Genomic DNA, 16137 nt, shown 5'->3' on the forward strand with positions numbered 1-16137 from the left:
TGAAAAAAGCTTGTCACAAAGGACCACAAATTATATGATTTCATCTATATAAAATGTCCAGAACAGGGAAACTTCTCAAGATGAAAACTTGATTACTGGGCCTAGGGCTGAGGAGGGGGGACGAGTCCGGGAGGGGACTGGAGGGTCCTTTTTTAGGGTAGTGAGAATGCTCCAAAGCTGACTGTGGTGATGGAGGCACAGCTCTAAACACACTCAAGGCCCCAAGTGGCTGAACTACATGGTATGTGAACTGTGTCTCAAGCTGCTTTAAAAAGAGAGAGAGAGAGATGGCAAATACAAAGCAAACACAAAGCACCCAGCCTCGCCAGGGACCAGCACACCAATAAATCAACAACAGCTCTTCCTCATCAGCCCACCGGGCAAGCGAAGGGTGTGCACATTGTAACTGGGGCGGAGGGTGGGCTCCCTAAGTCGCCACCAGAAGCCAGGGTGGGTTTCTCTAAGTCTTTGTCTCCTCTCACGAGAAGGACACCCAGTAAGCAACGGTGATGACCAGAAAATACTATAGGGTACTTTGTGCCTGCCAGGCACCATCCTAAGTTGCTTAGAGGCTTTAACTTGTTGAATTCTTTCGAATGTCAATACTAAATGATTCGACGTATGTAAAGTTCAAAAACTAGCAAAACCACAAACCTGACAGCACCATGAAAGGACCATATACCATGACCCAGTGGGCTTTATCCCAGGACTGCAAGGGTAGTTCAAAACTACGAAAAGCAATCAGCGTCGTACGCCTCAACAGAATGAAGTGGGGAAAAAAAAAACACAAGGTCATCCAGATTGACACAGAAAAAGCGTTTGACAAAATCCAGCACTCTTTCATGATAAAAATACTCAGTAAGCTAAGAAGAGAAGGGGGACTCTCCTTCACAAGAGGGCATCTATGAAAAACCCACACGTCAACATCACACTCAAGGATGAAAGAATGAACGCTTCCCCTTGGCTAAGATCAGGAGCAAGACGAAGATTTCCACTCTCACCACTGCTCCGAAACACTGTGGTGTAAGTTCTAGCCAGAGAAAAAGACAGAAAGTATCCAATTTGAAAAGGAGTAAGTAAAACTACCTTTATTTGCAGATAACAGGATCCTATATACAGAAAAGCACAAAAATCCACAAAACAATTACTAGAGCTAACAAGTTCAGCAAGATCAACACACAAAAACAAACTGTGTTTCTACACACTAGCAATGAATAATCCAAAAAAGAAATTAAAGAAAACAAATCCATTTACAACAGCACAACTAGGCAAAGATTTATACATTAAAAACTACAAAACAGGGGCTTCCCTGCTGGCTCACCAGTAAAGAATCTGCCTGCCAATGCAGGAGATCCAAGTTCAATCCCTGGTCCAGCAAGACCCAAATGTCTCAGAGCAGCTAAGCCGGTGCTCCACAACTATGGAGCCGGTGCTCCACAACTACGGAGCCAGTGCTCCAAAACTACTGAGCCGGTGCTCCACAACTGAGCCTGTGCTCCAGGGCCCAGGAGCCACAACTACGGAGCCCATTTCCACATCTACTGACGCCTGTGTGCCCTTGAGTCTGTGCTCTGCAACAAGAGAAACCACTGCAATAAAAAGCCTGTGTACCACAACTAGAGTAGCCCCTGCTCACTGCCACGTAGACCCAGCACAGCCAGAAGTAAATAAATAAAAATTATTTTAAAAAAACACTGCTGAAAGAAACTAAAAACTTTAAAAAATGCAAGGATCCTGTGTCAAGGATTGAGACTTAAAGACATTAAAACTGCAATACTACCCAAAGCCATTTACATACAGATTTAACACATTCCCTATCAAAATTCCAATAGCCCTTTTTTGCTGTTGAGGAAGAACCAACCCTTAAATTTACGAGAATTCAAATTCATGTGGCAAGGGGTTCCAAACAGCCAAAGCAATGTTGAAAAAGAACAAAGGGAAAGGACTCTTACTTCCTGATTTCAAAACTTACTACAAAGCTACAATAATCAAATCAGTGTGGTACAGGATAGCCATACAGACCAAAAGAGTAGAACTGAGAGTCAAAAAATAAATCTACACAACTATGGGCAACTAATTTTCAACAACAGTACCAAGACCATTCCACTGGGGAAGACCGGTCTCTGCAACAAATTGTGCTGGGACAACTGGATACCCACATGCAGAAGAACAGAGATGGAGCTCTACACCATGTTTAAAAAATTAACTCAAAGTGCATCTACCTAAAAATAAAAGCTAAAGCTATTAAACTGTTAGAAGAATACACAGGTCAATCTCTGTAACCCTGAACTTGACAACAGATTCTTAGATATGACAACAAAGAAAAAAAAAATAAAGTGGACTCATTGAAATAAAAAATTTTGTGCAAAAGATGTTATCACAAAAATAAAAAGACAACCAACCAATAGAATGGATGAAAACATTTGCATATCATAGGTCTCATAAGAGTCTAGTATCCAGAATACATAATGAACTTTACAACTCAGCAACAACCGAAAAAAAAAAAACAATTTAAAAAATGGGTGAAGGACTTCCCAGGTGGCTCAGTGGTTAAGAATCCACCTGCCAATGTAGAAGATACAGGAGATACGGGCTCCATCCTGGGTTGGGAAGATTCCTTGGAGGAGGAAATGGCAACCCACTCCAGTATTCTTCCCTGGACAATCCCATGGACAGAGAAGCCTGGGGGGCTACAGTCCAAGGGGTCGCAAGGAGTCAGACACAACTGAGCACGCACGCACGCAGTGTCTGAACACTATACCCGAAGGACTACAAAGGTGTTTCTCCAAAAATAAACAAGGACCAGCAAACATATAAAAAGACGCTTAACACCATCAGTCACTAGGGAAATGTCAATCAAAACCATGCTGAAACACCATTTAACACCCACCAGGATGGCTTTTATTAAAAACAAACAACAAAAACTCAAAGAAAACTAGCAGGTGTGGGTGAGGATCTGGAGCCACTGCTGGTGGGAGCGTAAAATGGCGCAGCCCTGTGCAGCATCGGTGCTCCCTCAGAGAGCCAGACAGAATACACTGTGGGTCACGTGCACAGAAGGTACGATCCAGATATTTCATAGTTTTTTCTATATTATCTAACTACATAGAATACATTTGATTATAAGCAATATAAACTAACAGATGCCTACTGGGGCTTCCCTGGCAGTTCAGTGGCAAAGAACCCACCTGCCAGTGCAGAAGACGCAGGTTCAATCCCTGAGCTGGGAAGACCCCTGAAGAAGGAGACGGCAACACTCCAGTATTCTGGCCTGGCGATTCCCATGGACAGTGGAGACTGGTGGGCTACAGTCCACGGGGTCACAAAGAGTCAGACACGACCGAGTGACTAAACAACAATAGATATGTGTGTCCCAGCAATTCCACTCCTGGGTGTGTACCCCCCAAAACTGAAAACAAGTACTCAAACACTTGTATACAAATATTCATAGCAGCACTATTCACAACAGCCAAAAGGTAGGAATAACTCAGATGTCCATCAATGGACATATGGATAAAGAAAATGTGATATCTTGATACAATGGAACATTGTTTGTCTATAAAAAGGAAGTACTGTCTGATACATGCTACAGCGTAGATGAACCTTAAAAACGTTATGCTCAGTGAAAGAAACCAGACTTCAGTAGCCGCATATTGTATGATTCATGTATATGAAATGTCCAAAGTAAGTACATCCATAAAGACAAACAACAAGCTGGCGGCTGCCGGGCGCTGGGAGGAGGGAGACTGAGCTGACTACTCATGGTGCGGAGGGCAGCCTTTCAGGCAGATGAAGATGTTCTGGAGCCAGACAGAGCTAGTGGTTATGCAACAATGTGAAAGTACTCAAGGCCACTGAATTGTCCACTTTAAAACACTTAATTCTGTGTTGTGTAAATTTTACTTCAATTTGAGAAACAAAAACAAAACTAGACAAATTCACCCATGATATTGGAGGTTAGGAGAGTGGTTACTGCTTGCAAGAGGCAGACAGCCTTCTGGGGATTGAATTACTCTATTTCCTGACCTGGACATAGGTTTTGGAGTGAGTTTATGATCTGGGCACTTACCTGTGGGGTTTTATATGTCGGTAACAAGCTACAAAAAAACTGGAAGGGAAAACATCCTCACAACAATCCCATTTTACAGATAGGGAAACTGAGGCACAAAGAGGTTCCAGTACTTGCCTGAGGCTCATGGCTGTTAACTGGGAGAGCTAGGACTAGAACCTGGGTTCGCTCTGCCCATAGTCATTGACAGTGTCTACCTGTAAATTGGCAGACGTGGCCTGGCCCAGCGGGACCTGGCAGAGTGTGTTGAGGCTGTGTCAGAAAGGGGACCTGCACATGGCATGAAGGACCCGATCCTTGAGTGGGCCTTGCCAAGCCAGAGGCAGCATGTGAGCCAGGCGCTGGCTCAGGACTTGGAGCCTGAACCTTGGCGCTGCCACCTCCCTGCTGAAGCCCCAGGCAACTCAGTCTTCCTGCTGAGCTGAAGCTTCCAATCTGCAAGACGGTGCCCACCTCACGGGGCAGTAACAGAAACTCAACAAAACTGGGCCTCCTGCGAACACAGCCCCAGGCCCGGCACCGAGTGGGCACACAGTAAGCTGGGCTGCTGTTATTTCAACCACCAGGAGTAGGGCGGGATGGCGCACGTGTCTGAATGGTGGCAGGGCCCACCTTGCCCTGCCCACCACTTCTGGCTGCTGCTTGGAATAACAGGCACTGGGAGACCCAGGAGAGGCTGCACGAGTGTGTGTGGGTACGGTACAAAACCAAGACAGAAGGTCATCTCAGCAGCTTGTCTGGGCCCCCGTAGACGAACGGAGACACTGAAGGCCTGGGAGGGGCTGAGATTCACTCAATGCCACCTGCAGCCTCGGGAGCCACTGCCCAGCCATAGTTCTCTAGCCACCTCCGGAGAAGGGCCCACCCCAGCCTAGAAAGCCACGGGCCTCAGAAAACTCAGGAGCCTGAGACCTGGCACACCCTATTACACTCATACCATCCACACACATGATCCCAAGCATCCATCCAACAGTTATTAAGTGCCTACTGCACGCCAAGCACTTTTCTAGGGCACTGGCACTATCCCAGTGAACAAGCCACATAAAACCCCTGCTCTCATGAAGCTGACACTCCCAGAGGCCTGGGCTGTTGACCCATTTTACAGAGGGGAAACCAAGGCTCAGAGAGATGACACAGTCACACTGAGAGGAAGTGGCAGAGCTGGGGTTACAACTTTGACACCTGCCAAGGTGCAGAGAGCTTCATCAACAGCCCCAAACTCAGGGCCCAATCCAGGCAGGTAGGCCAAGAGGCCCTGGATGCCACCCTGCCTGGGAAGGGGAACGGGAAGGCTCCTCTCCTGCTCGTGGCGGGGGCGGGTGGGGGGGGGGGTTGCGATGAGACCCTCGGCACCGCTCTAGGTGGGCGGGCTGGGCAGCATGCAGAGTGCGCAGGCACTTCTCCAGTTTCAGCAGGGCTAGCCCACCAGCTTCCCGGCCCGCCTCAAGCATGCCCAGCCCACCCCCTCCGTGAACTCGGTCCCCTTCACCCATACCCCCGTTAACTGTGGGGCTCACTCCCTTGCCTCCTTCGGATCTTTATTCAAACACCCCCTTCCTAGTGAGGCCCTCCCTGGCCAGCCCCTCTCTGATCGCTCCCTCACCCCTTTCCTCACACTGCTGGGTTTCTCTCCAAGGCACTAGCCCCACTGGACCCACTCCTCTACTCAGGTGCCCTGGTCTCGCCCACTTAATGTATGACATCAACACAGGATGGGAACTGTGGGCCCATCTGGTTCACTGCCGTATCCCCAGTGCCCAGAATGTGCCTAAAACACGGCAGCTACTTGATGCATGTCTGCCGAGTGAATGAGAGCGTGCAAAGTGGCGGCCCCCCAAGGGGAAGGACCCCACTCTGCAGGGGAAGGTCCGCGGAAGCTAGGACAGCCGGTTTCCTTCGCTCCTGGGTGCCTGGACAAGCTGGCTCTCGGCACGTGCTTCTTCCCAGCTGCTTCGAACAGCAGTGAGCCTGTTAAGTGCGGCGGTGCTGGGGCAGAGGCCTGGGGTCCCAGGGTCGAGTCTCTCCGTGTCTCCCCTGTAAGTGACTTCATCTCTTAGTCGCCCACCAGCACAACCAGACCCGGTCCCGAGCTCGCTCACAACATCCTGGGCTTCCGAATGCCAGACGAGTTCCAGCCCCTCCACGGCATCAGGCGCAGGCGGTCTGGTGCTGTGTCACGGCTCTGCCCGCCTCCTGCGGCTCGCGCTCGCTCGCTCGCTCTGCTCTGGCCACCCTGGCCCACTCTATTTCCAGGCACACGGCCCCCATTCCTCGCTGCCCCCACTCCCTGGGACCCCCTGGCTGGCTATCTGCGTAGCCTGCTCCTTCACCTGCTCCTGGCCTCCATATACTGGTCCCTCCTCAGAGCCACCTGCATGAGCCCCTTCTTTCTCCAGCGCTCCCCTCAGAGCCCCTACTCTTCACAGGGGCACTTATCATCACCTGACACCGTGCCTGTCAGTTTCCTGTTTATTCCCCGCCCCTCAATGGATCGCAGACTCCGTGAGGACACCACAGTGCCCCTGGAGCCTGGGATGGCCAGCCTGGCACACTATGCACTCTATGAGTATTTGCCGGATGAATAAATGCTGGATATTGCCTCTCTGTGTTACTTTAGCTAAGTGACTTACCCACTCTAGGCCTCAGTTTCTTCATCTACGAAATGGGACCATGAGCAGGAACACTTATGCAGAGGCAGAGTTTGAGGCCTGGCCTGGGGGTTCATGCAGGGGCTCAGCAAGGCCTGGAGACTCAGGCCCAGGCGCAGCCACAGCTCCTCCGTCCAGACTACTTTCAAAGAGTCCATGACGTGGGCTAGAAAGAAGCCACTGGCGGGGGCGGGCAGGCAGGGCTCGGAATGCTGGCTCCTCAGGTGGTAAAGACCCTGTACCTCTGCCTCACAGGGCACAGCTGCCAGGAGAGCTGGGGCGAAAGAGGGAGACGTGCAATCCTGTGAGTAAACGTAGCCCCTTACCGCGCTTATGGAGCCAGCCTTCTTTGATGACAGACACCTCGTTCATGGTGGCAGCGTGACACGCTGTCACCTCACTCGGGACAGCTCAGGGCAGCAGGACATGCAGGAGGTGCGCTGGACAGAGCACAGTCTGCAAGACAGGAGAGGAGCCCATCAGTCAGAGATGCAGGGGGATTTGGCGGTGACCCCTCCCCTCGGGACACCCCACCTGAAGCCCCTCTGGCAGCTCTGCGAGGGTGGAGCCAGGAAGGGTGGGGAGAGACCAGCCCTTGGGGCCCAGGCTGATGGAGGGGGCCAGTGAGAGGCGGTCGGGTCCCCAGGGACCCAGTCTTGGGGAGGAAAGGACACGACCTTGCCCTCAGAGCCCTCCTCTGGAAGGAGCAGAGGGCCCGGGCTGGGCCCTCGCCCCGTGCTCAGGACCCCTTGCCCAGCAGGGCAGCCCCACCACTGCCACTCCTGACTGGGTGGGAGGCTCCGCCCCTGCGTCACTCCAGGCCCAGCGCTGAGGTCACCTGGGATGAATCAGACAGCCCCGGGCACCTGAGGGCGTGCTCAAAGCCACCAGGATCTGCCTGCCACCCTCAAACACACACACACACACACACGCTCACACTCTCTTTTCCAAACCAGGTGCCACCAACCTGCCGCCTTTAGCAAACTGAGTACCACCCTCCTACCCAGCACCAGGCCACCTCATGTCACTCCCTCAGCCTCCTGGTCCCCACCAGCTGACAAAGGAAAGGAAGGTCTCGGTGCTCCGGATCTTCAACAAGAAAGGAACCAACTGCGTACGCACTTGTCTGGGGCCCGGGAGAAAGTCCTGGGGGCTTGAAACAAGGCCCTGGTCCTTCCCCGAGACCTCTGCTTCTGTCCTCACGGACCGGCAGCCGACAGACTGACGGACGCCGAGGCCGCTGCTTCGTCTCAGGTTCCCGGGGCGGAGGGGAGAAGCGGGGGAGGCAGCCACCAGCTGGGCCCCTACCTGGAGCCACAGGCCTGGCCGGGGGCCATGGAGCCCAAGGCGCCTTTCGCCTTTCCTGGCCTGGGGTTATTTGCGGACAGAAGGTCAGGAGCTACGGTGGCCCCCAGAGAAGCGGCAGCTGGCCCTGGGGACACCGCGGGCATCAGCTTTCTCTCGTGCCCCAGGGGAGCTGGTGGGCCGGACACACTACTGCCTGGCATGTGACGGTGGCAGGCTGCCCAGGCCCCGGGCAGAGGGAAGGGAGGTGAGCGGGAGGAAGCCGGAGGAAGACAAGATGGACAGTGACAGGGAAGTAAACAGCGGGTGAGGAACCATGTCCTGGACTCAGGGCTGCAAAGACAGGGCCCAGAAGGGGCTCCCTCCCCTGGCAAGTATGGCGGCACCCCAGGGGCTCACGCCCATGGACTGAACACACCCAGGACCACCGGACCCTCACTCCGAAATGTGCCCCAGTCTGTGATTCGATCCTAATGTGACCAGGGTCTCCACCCCAGCCTCCTGACCAGGTGGCTCAGGTCCAGCGCCATCCCCTCCCACGAGGACTCACCCCACCTCCTTCTGGGCCTCTCATCCTCCAATCTGTTTCCCGTTCAGCAGCCCGAGGACCCTCAAATCTGACCTGTGCTTTCCCACAGGCCTCGGGAAAGACCCAGGGCCCCCAGATTGGGATTCCGGTGCCTTCAGGCCCTAGCCTCTGCTGCCCGCCACCCCGGCTCAGCCTCGCGGTCCCCACCACCCATCCACCAGCTTCCAGATCACCTCTCCCGCCCCACCGCCCCTCCCACCCAGGCTTTCTTCCTGGGTCCCAGCCTTTCTTCCTGGGTCCCAGCCTCCGCTGCCCACCCTACGCTCCACCTGAATCTGACTGTGTCACTCTCTACTCACAGCTCTTTCGCGGCTCCCCAGAGTGCACAGAACACACAAAAAAGAACAAAGTCTTTTCCACCAGAGAAGGCCCCACGTAAGTCGAGAGGCACCTAGAAAGCCCTCAAGAAAGGCTAATAACCACAAGGACGATCACACACCAGCCACCACCCACCTCCCCAGGTCCTCCTCCCCGACGCCCACCCTCTGCCAGACTTCTGCTGCTCAGGCCTCCACCCCCAATACCTTTTATGTACTGGGGTTCTCCCTGTTCTCTAAGGTCTCAGCTGAACCAACGCCTCCTCCAGGAAGCCTTCCTGACCCCAGAGGCTGCACTGGGTGCTGTGTGCCCCGTCATCAACTCTCCCCACACCTACCGGCGCTAATTCAGCACACCAGCCCAGCATCTGGCTGTCCACTGAAGGCACAATGAATAAACCCAAGTCTCGGGAGGGGACATGCGTATACCTATGGCGGATTCATGCTGATTATGGCAGAAATCAACACAACATTGTAAAGTAATCATCCTCCGATTCAAAATAAATAAGTAAATAAGAGACACCACAAGAGTTCACTCTTTTCCTCTGCCACATGAGGACACGCCAAGATGGCAGCCATCAGTGGCCAGGAAGTCAGCACCCACCAGGGACCAGTCCTGTGGATGCCCCGAGCGTGGGCTTCTCAGCCCTGAGACCTGGGAGAAAGTAAAGGTCTGCCCGCCATGCGAACAAAGAGAAACAATCTCCCCAAGAGATCCCCAGCCCAGGACCAAACACAGCCACAGAAACAATTCCAGAGTCTGTTCACGCCACCAGTCTTCCTCTGAGTATGTTCTAAGCTTCAGACTCTATCCTGGTGCATCACTAAGACACAGCTCCTGCCTTCAGGAAGGTCGCATTCCAGCGGGAGGCAGACGATATACAAGACACAAGGTCTGATGGTGGCAAAGAAACACAAACAGGAGAAAGGAGGACAGGGATGGGTGCTGCGTTAGCCACACAGTATGGGAGACACGCGAGCCAACCCCTGAATTAACCGGGGTGGGGGGTGACACATTAAGGAACAGATTTCAGGCAGGGGAACAGCAAGTGCAAAGCCCTAAGGACTGGGAAGGAGCTCCGGGAGTGCGGAGAAGCGCCCAGAGGCTGGCCCAGTGAGGAGCTGAGACAAGGAGAACACTCAGGGCCTGGAGGCAGGTGTGCCGGGGAGTTCAGAATTCCTCCTCCAACACAGGGGCCAACACCACACTTTCTCCAGGTGTGAGCTCTGTTCAGAATAGGGCTGGGTTCCCAATCTGGGCTGGGATGGAGAACCCAGGGGCCAAAGGAAGAGCGGATGTACAAGCAAAGACAGAAACCCCACGTCCACTCGCAGCCCTCCCCGCATCTCCCCTCCCCACACCCTCCCTGGGCCAGCAACTTCCCCTCTCAGAGCCGCTGTGAGCAGCACCCCTGTGCACAGAGGCTCGGCCCACTGCCTGGCCCCCAGTGAAAACGCAAACACGTGGCTGCCTCAATCAGACAGACAGACGTGAAGGCGGCCAGGTGTGGCCGAGATTGCAGAATCCAAGAGCTGGTGCCAGCCGGGTGGCCTTGAGCCCGAGGGTGCGCCTCCAGTCTCCCCTGATCGCTCCTGCCCCCCACAACCCCAGAGGGCCATGCCCGTGCCCAGGGACAGCAGACGCTGACACAAGGGAGGCTTTACCTTGGGTCTCCCGGCTGGCTGCTGCTCGGCACACCAGAGCCACTTGTTACGTTCTCACTTCAGCAACTAAGCAGCCAGCAGCAGCCAGGGCAGGGGGAGGACCTGGAGAGCCCCTGCATCCTGCCTGGATCCTGCCTGTCCTCCCACGGAGGGTGGCGCCTCTGCTGAGGTGTCTGACGCAGTCCCGTGGTGATGAAACACCAGCACCGCAGCCAAGAAGATGGCCTGCTCTCTGGGGAGCTGACACCCAGCACGCAAGGGCCTGCTGGGCCATGGCCTGCGTGCCCCATGGCGGGGGCCCAACCCCACTCACTGCTGCCTGGGGTGTCTGGGCTTCACTCGGCTGAGGGTCTGGGTAGGAGCTGGAGCTGTGGATTAGAGGCGAGCCACCTGGGAGGCAAGGTGAAAAGAGCACGGGCACCTCACCGGAGGGAACACACACACAACGGAGGACTGTGTGCAATATCCTTAGTTCCAGGGAAATGCACATCGAAACCATCCACCTGGATGGCTAAAAATTCAAAAACTGACACCACCAAGAATGTGGTGAAGAATGTAAGAGGGCTTGGGGGCTAGGGGGTTCCCTGGTGGCTCACAGGTAAAGAATCCACCTGCCAATGCAGGAGACATGGGTTCAATTCCTGGTACTGAAAGACCCCACATGCTGCGGAGCAACTAAGCCCGTGCACCACAACTACTGAGCGCCCTAGAGCCCGTGCTCCGCAACAAGAGAAGCCACTGGAACAAGAAGCCCGTGCACCTCAGTGACGATTAGCCTCTGCTCGCCGCAACAGAGGAAAGCCTGTACAGCAATGAAGACTCAACACTGCCAAAGATAAATAAATGAGTAAGTGAATACAATTTAAAAAAAATAAAAGAATGTCTTCAAGGGGGACTTCCTTGGTGGTCCAGTGCTTAAGGATCAGCCTTCCAATATGGGGGATGTGAGTTCAACCCCCGGTCAAGGAACTAAGATCCCACGTGCCAAGGGGCAATTGAGCCTGTGCACCAAAACGAAAGATCACGCATGATGCAACTAAGACCCGACACAGCCAAATAAACAGATTTTTTTAAAAATCAATAAGTAAAAACTGTTAACAGAATGTAAAGGAATTGCTACTGGTGGGAGTATAAAACAGTTCCACCACTATGGAAAACTGTTTGGCAGTAAGAATTAAAGCTCAACATATCCCTACCCCATGACCCAGCAATTCCACGGCCCTCCAACAGAAACGGGTGTATTTGTTTCCTAAACGACGTGTACTAGATCGTCCACAGCAGCAACATTCTCAGTAACCTCAAGACTGGAAACAGACCAGGTGTCCACCCACAGGAGAATGGATAAACAAACTAAGGTAAATTCATAGAGCTCAAGGCCACTCAGCAAGAAAGAGGACCTGACTCCTGAAGCCTACAACAGGATGAAGCGTGAGAACTTCACCTGGAGTGAAAGAAGCCAGATGCGGAACGACCCACTGAGGACAAGTCCACAGACTGCAAGCTCAAAACAGGCAACATGACACGACTTGTTTCTCACCAGTGAAACTGTGCAGAAGATCCAGGAAGCAAATATCCACAGGTCAGGAGAGCCGTTACCTTCGGGAGTGACAGAGGAGGTGGGTTTCTGGGAGCTGACAATGTTGTTGTGATTAGAGAGCATTACTTTTACAGTTATTTGTCATACTGTATGGTTTAAAACATGTTGAAGATATCTTTCTGTATTTTATGACGAAATAACAACAACAAAAAAAGAACCTGGGTTTGGGAGCCTGGACGGTAATAGGAAGTTAAACTCAGGCCTCCTAGCCTCCGGGGCCCCCTCTCACCCCAGGCTAGCTCGCCTGGAGTTTCACCGCAAGGCCAGTCGCTGATGAATAAGGAAGAGGACTCTAGGGTCTGGATTTCCACCCCAGGCTCTGCTGCTCCTTGGCCCTTCTGAGCCTTAGTGCTCCCATCTGCACAATGATCCAGCCAGAGGAAGGACCCGCACCCTGAAGGGTAGGGCTCGAGTTTGGGTGAGTCTTTTTAACACAGAAGAAAGCTGAACAGGAATGAAAATCACCCCCTGGCTGCGGTCAGCTCTCAGCAGGGAAGAGAGAGGTGACTGAAGACAGGTCCCTGAAGGGACTCTGACTGCACTAGCAGGGCTTGATTTTTAAGTCAAATACCTGCTAAATACCTGGTAAATATCACTGACGCATTCCACAGTATGTCTCAAACGCTCTCCTCCATTCTTTTTTTAATTTCAGGCCTTATTTCTGCCTGTCTGCCTGGTAGGTCTTATTTCTCAATGGTTTCCAAACTGCCTCTGAGTTTCAGCTCACCCTGCTGGTGTCATGTCCGTTAGAGGCGATTTACAGAATGACGCAGGGTGGCAGATGACAAGGCGGGGGAGAGAGGCTGTCGCGTCCTACCTGGCAGCCATCGGAAAGGGTTGGGCCCTGGAAAGGTACCTTCCAGACCTCCTTCCTCAAATGTAAAATCAGGGTCGCTGTGGTTCCTGCCACTAGGGGGACTGTGTGGCCTAGGTGAGCTCAGTGCTTCTGTCCTCCCTCTCTTACACTGGGATGCTTGACCACTGGGTCAGAGGAAACTGCTCTCCCCCAAACCCTGCCATGTCCCCACCTCACCTAGACTGAAAGAAGCCAAAGTCTTTCCAGGAGCCCCAGAACCCTATTCTGCATCACCTCCTCTTCACTCTTCCGAACACTCCACGGCACTGGTGCCTCCGACACACCAGAGGCTCCCCCAACCTGTGCTCCCGACCCCGACCTCAGGACCCTTGCACACGCTACCCCTTCAGTGAGCACGGTCTTCAAGTCCCTGGGAGCCCCGCCTGGCTTCTTCAGCCTCTGCTCACATGTCTCCTCCTGTGCGAAGTCACTCTGTCCTCCACGGTCAAGAGTGTACCTGCTACCTTCACAAAAGTGAAGCACTTATCGCCACTGACACTACTGTACACGTTTACCTGTTCACAAGTTTACTGTCGACCTCGCTCCACTGTGACGTCAGCACGGCGAGGGCAGGGCTCCAGCCTGCTCGGGCACTGCTGGGTCCTCAGCATCTCCCACAGTGCTGGGTCCACAGTGGGCACTCAGTAACTATCTGTGGAATGAATATGTGGAAGAGGGGAGCCCTATGCCCAGAACATGCTCAGAATCAGTTAAATTCCTTTCCCTGCCACTCGTCTTTTTCCCTCATCTCCTCTCCCTGACCTGCTTTCTACACCAGACAGCACAGATGGGATGAGGGGGAGGCAGAGGTGCTGCATCTCCTGGAGCTGCAGACAGTGAGGAGGGGGCGCCTTCCTGACACCCTGATCCCCCGGGAGCCTGTCACCCACCCTGCAACCTGCGCCTTACCTACTCCCAGGAGGAGTTGCTCGGGAGGGAAATTCAATAGGCACCCATTGTTCGACAGGCAGCATCTGCCGGTGGGAATCTGGGCAGGCAAAACAACTCCCTCATTCACCACCTGCAGCTCCGGGAACCGGTGCCGTGTTCTGTGATAAAGTAGAAAACGCACATGTCCTCAGAGCAATTCCTCTCGCACAGATCGCTTATGTGGGTGCACAGAGGTTCTCAGGTGGAGTTTCTCAACCTCAGCACCAGGGACATTTAGATAATTCTTGTCTTGGGGCTGTCCTGAGAACTGGAGGGGGTTTGCAGCATCCTGGTCTCTGCTTGCTAAAAAACCAGCAGCGTGACCTCCCCAAGAGTTCTGAACATCAAATACGTCTTCAGATATGACCCAGTGTCCCTTGGGGGCCAAGCCAAAAGGTGAGAATGCTGTTCTGAGGATATTGTTGCTGGAATAGTGAAACCCAGGGAGCAGTCTAAATGCCCACAACAAGGGTCTGGTATCATCCCAACGGCTGACATTATGCCAGTACTAAGAAGCGTCAACGCCTACACAGCACTTGGCACACGTCAGGCACACCTAAGTGTTTTGTACATGCCAATTCAACTCTCACAGAAACCCTATGTGGCAGGTACTCTTTAGCTGAGGACTTTTTTTTAATCTTCTTGTATAATTACATTGAAATTGTTTTGTTTTTTGGCCACCCCGCATGGCTTACAGGATCTTAGTTTCCCAACCAGGAACTGAACCCCCGCTCTGCAGTGAAAGAGCAACGTACTAACCACTAGACCTCCAGGGAATACCCACAGCCCACTTATCCTCTCCACTCAGAGTGAAATGACTTGCCCCAGCACCTGATCAGGAAGTACGGAGCTGGGCTGGGCCCACACAGCACCATGTGGCTGGTGGAGTCATTGCTGTTCAGTCGCTCAGTTGCATCCGACTCTTTGCGACCCCACGCACTACAGCACGCCAGGCTTCCCGGTCCTTCACCATCTCCCAGAGCTTGCTCAAACTCGGGTCCACTGAGTTAGTGATGCCATCCAACCATCTCAACCTGTCGCCCTCTTCTTCACTTGCCCTCAAGCTTTTCCAGCATCAGTCTTTTCCAAACAGTCCGCTCTTCACATCAGGTGGTCAAAGCACTGGAGCTTCAGCTTCAGCCCTTTCAATCAATGTTCAGGCTGGTGGTGTTGGGAGGCCTGGATTCAGGTCCCTGCGCCTCAGCTTCTAGCCTCCCCAAGCCTCAGCTCCATTCTCTGTGCAGTGAGGACAGCAGTGCCTCCATTACAGGCTCCTGTGTGGGAAGGGCCCAGCACAGCACCCCATCCTCCACGAGGGTCCGCCCCCAACAGAACACAACCAGGCATCCCACGTGCGAGACCCAACCTCGACGTGAGGGGCGGACACTGCCCGCCAGCATTCGGCGCGCTCCTGCACCTGATCCCTTTCTGCAGCACAAACGTGCCCCCACATCGCCTCAACTCGGACCTGCTTCTCTTTTCACGAGCTGACGTTACTGAGATCGACGGGCATCGCACAATCCACGCATAACTTCATTTGCAGCACCCTTGGCAGGAAAGCAGTTATACGATCAACAACAGATCTTACGGGGAATAGAGTCTTTCACAGGAGGGTAGGAGGTCCACGGTAAATGTCACGTTCAGAGAAGGAACTGTGCCGAAGAGCCAACAGGGGCAGAACAACGGGAGCAGGAGCCTTGGGAACCAAATGCACCTCAACCTCGGCTCCTCCACCTGCCATGTGACCGTGGGCAGGTGCTCCCCTAGCTCCACCAGTTTCGTCATTTGCAGGTTAGACAACAAAGGGTTGCTGTGAGGATTGAATGAGTTCATCCCCGTGAGGTCCTTCAACCAGTGCCCGGGACAGCGACCGCACAGCACCTGTCTCCTGTCATCCCTTCCCCTGAAAGCGGAGACACGGGCACACGACACACTTCTGCGCCGTGAACCTCTACCTACACCGCCTCGTGGTAAGCAGGCGACGCTGAAGGCACCTTTCTCTCTTGATCTCCACATGCTCCCCAGAGCCGCCCCATCTGTCTACTTGGAGCAGGCAGGACTGAAGACAGGCTGAAGATGTGGGTGGGCTGCACGTAACACTGGGACAAGAATAGGCACCAGAGCAGGCTTCCTTCTGTTCCCTGCCAACCTGGGCCTTAGA

General features: G+C 53.5%; 1 protein-coding gene across 5 annotated transcripts in view; it reads right to left on the reverse strand.

Annotated features, from left to right (window-relative positions):
* The window catches only part of AKT2 (AKT serine/threonine kinase 2), a 50455-nt gene that overhangs the window by 23324 nt on the left and 10994 nt on the right, over nt 1–16137 (reverse strand). For 4 of the 5 annotated variants that reach the window (XR_008200916.1, XR_008200915.1, XM_052656695.1 and 1 more), the window contains exon 2: nt 7044–7173. Coding sequence is in view for 3 of the 5 variants with exons in the window: in XM_052656695.1 (XP_052512655.1) it covers nt 7044–7089 (46 nt within the window). In the remaining 2 variants the exon portion in view is untranslated. Of the gene's footprint in view, nt 1–7043; nt 7174–7839; nt 8071–16137 lie in introns of those variants that run through there. The other variant, XM_052656696.1, reaches the window with a different exon arrangement.

This window comes from Budorcas taxicolor, chromosome 18 (assembly GCF_023091745.1).
Source record: "Budorcas taxicolor isolate Tak-1 chromosome 18, Takin1.1, whole genome shotgun sequence".
In the NCBI taxonomy this organism is placed as follows: domain Eukaryota; kingdom Metazoa; phylum Chordata; class Mammalia; order Artiodactyla; family Bovidae; genus Budorcas; species Budorcas taxicolor.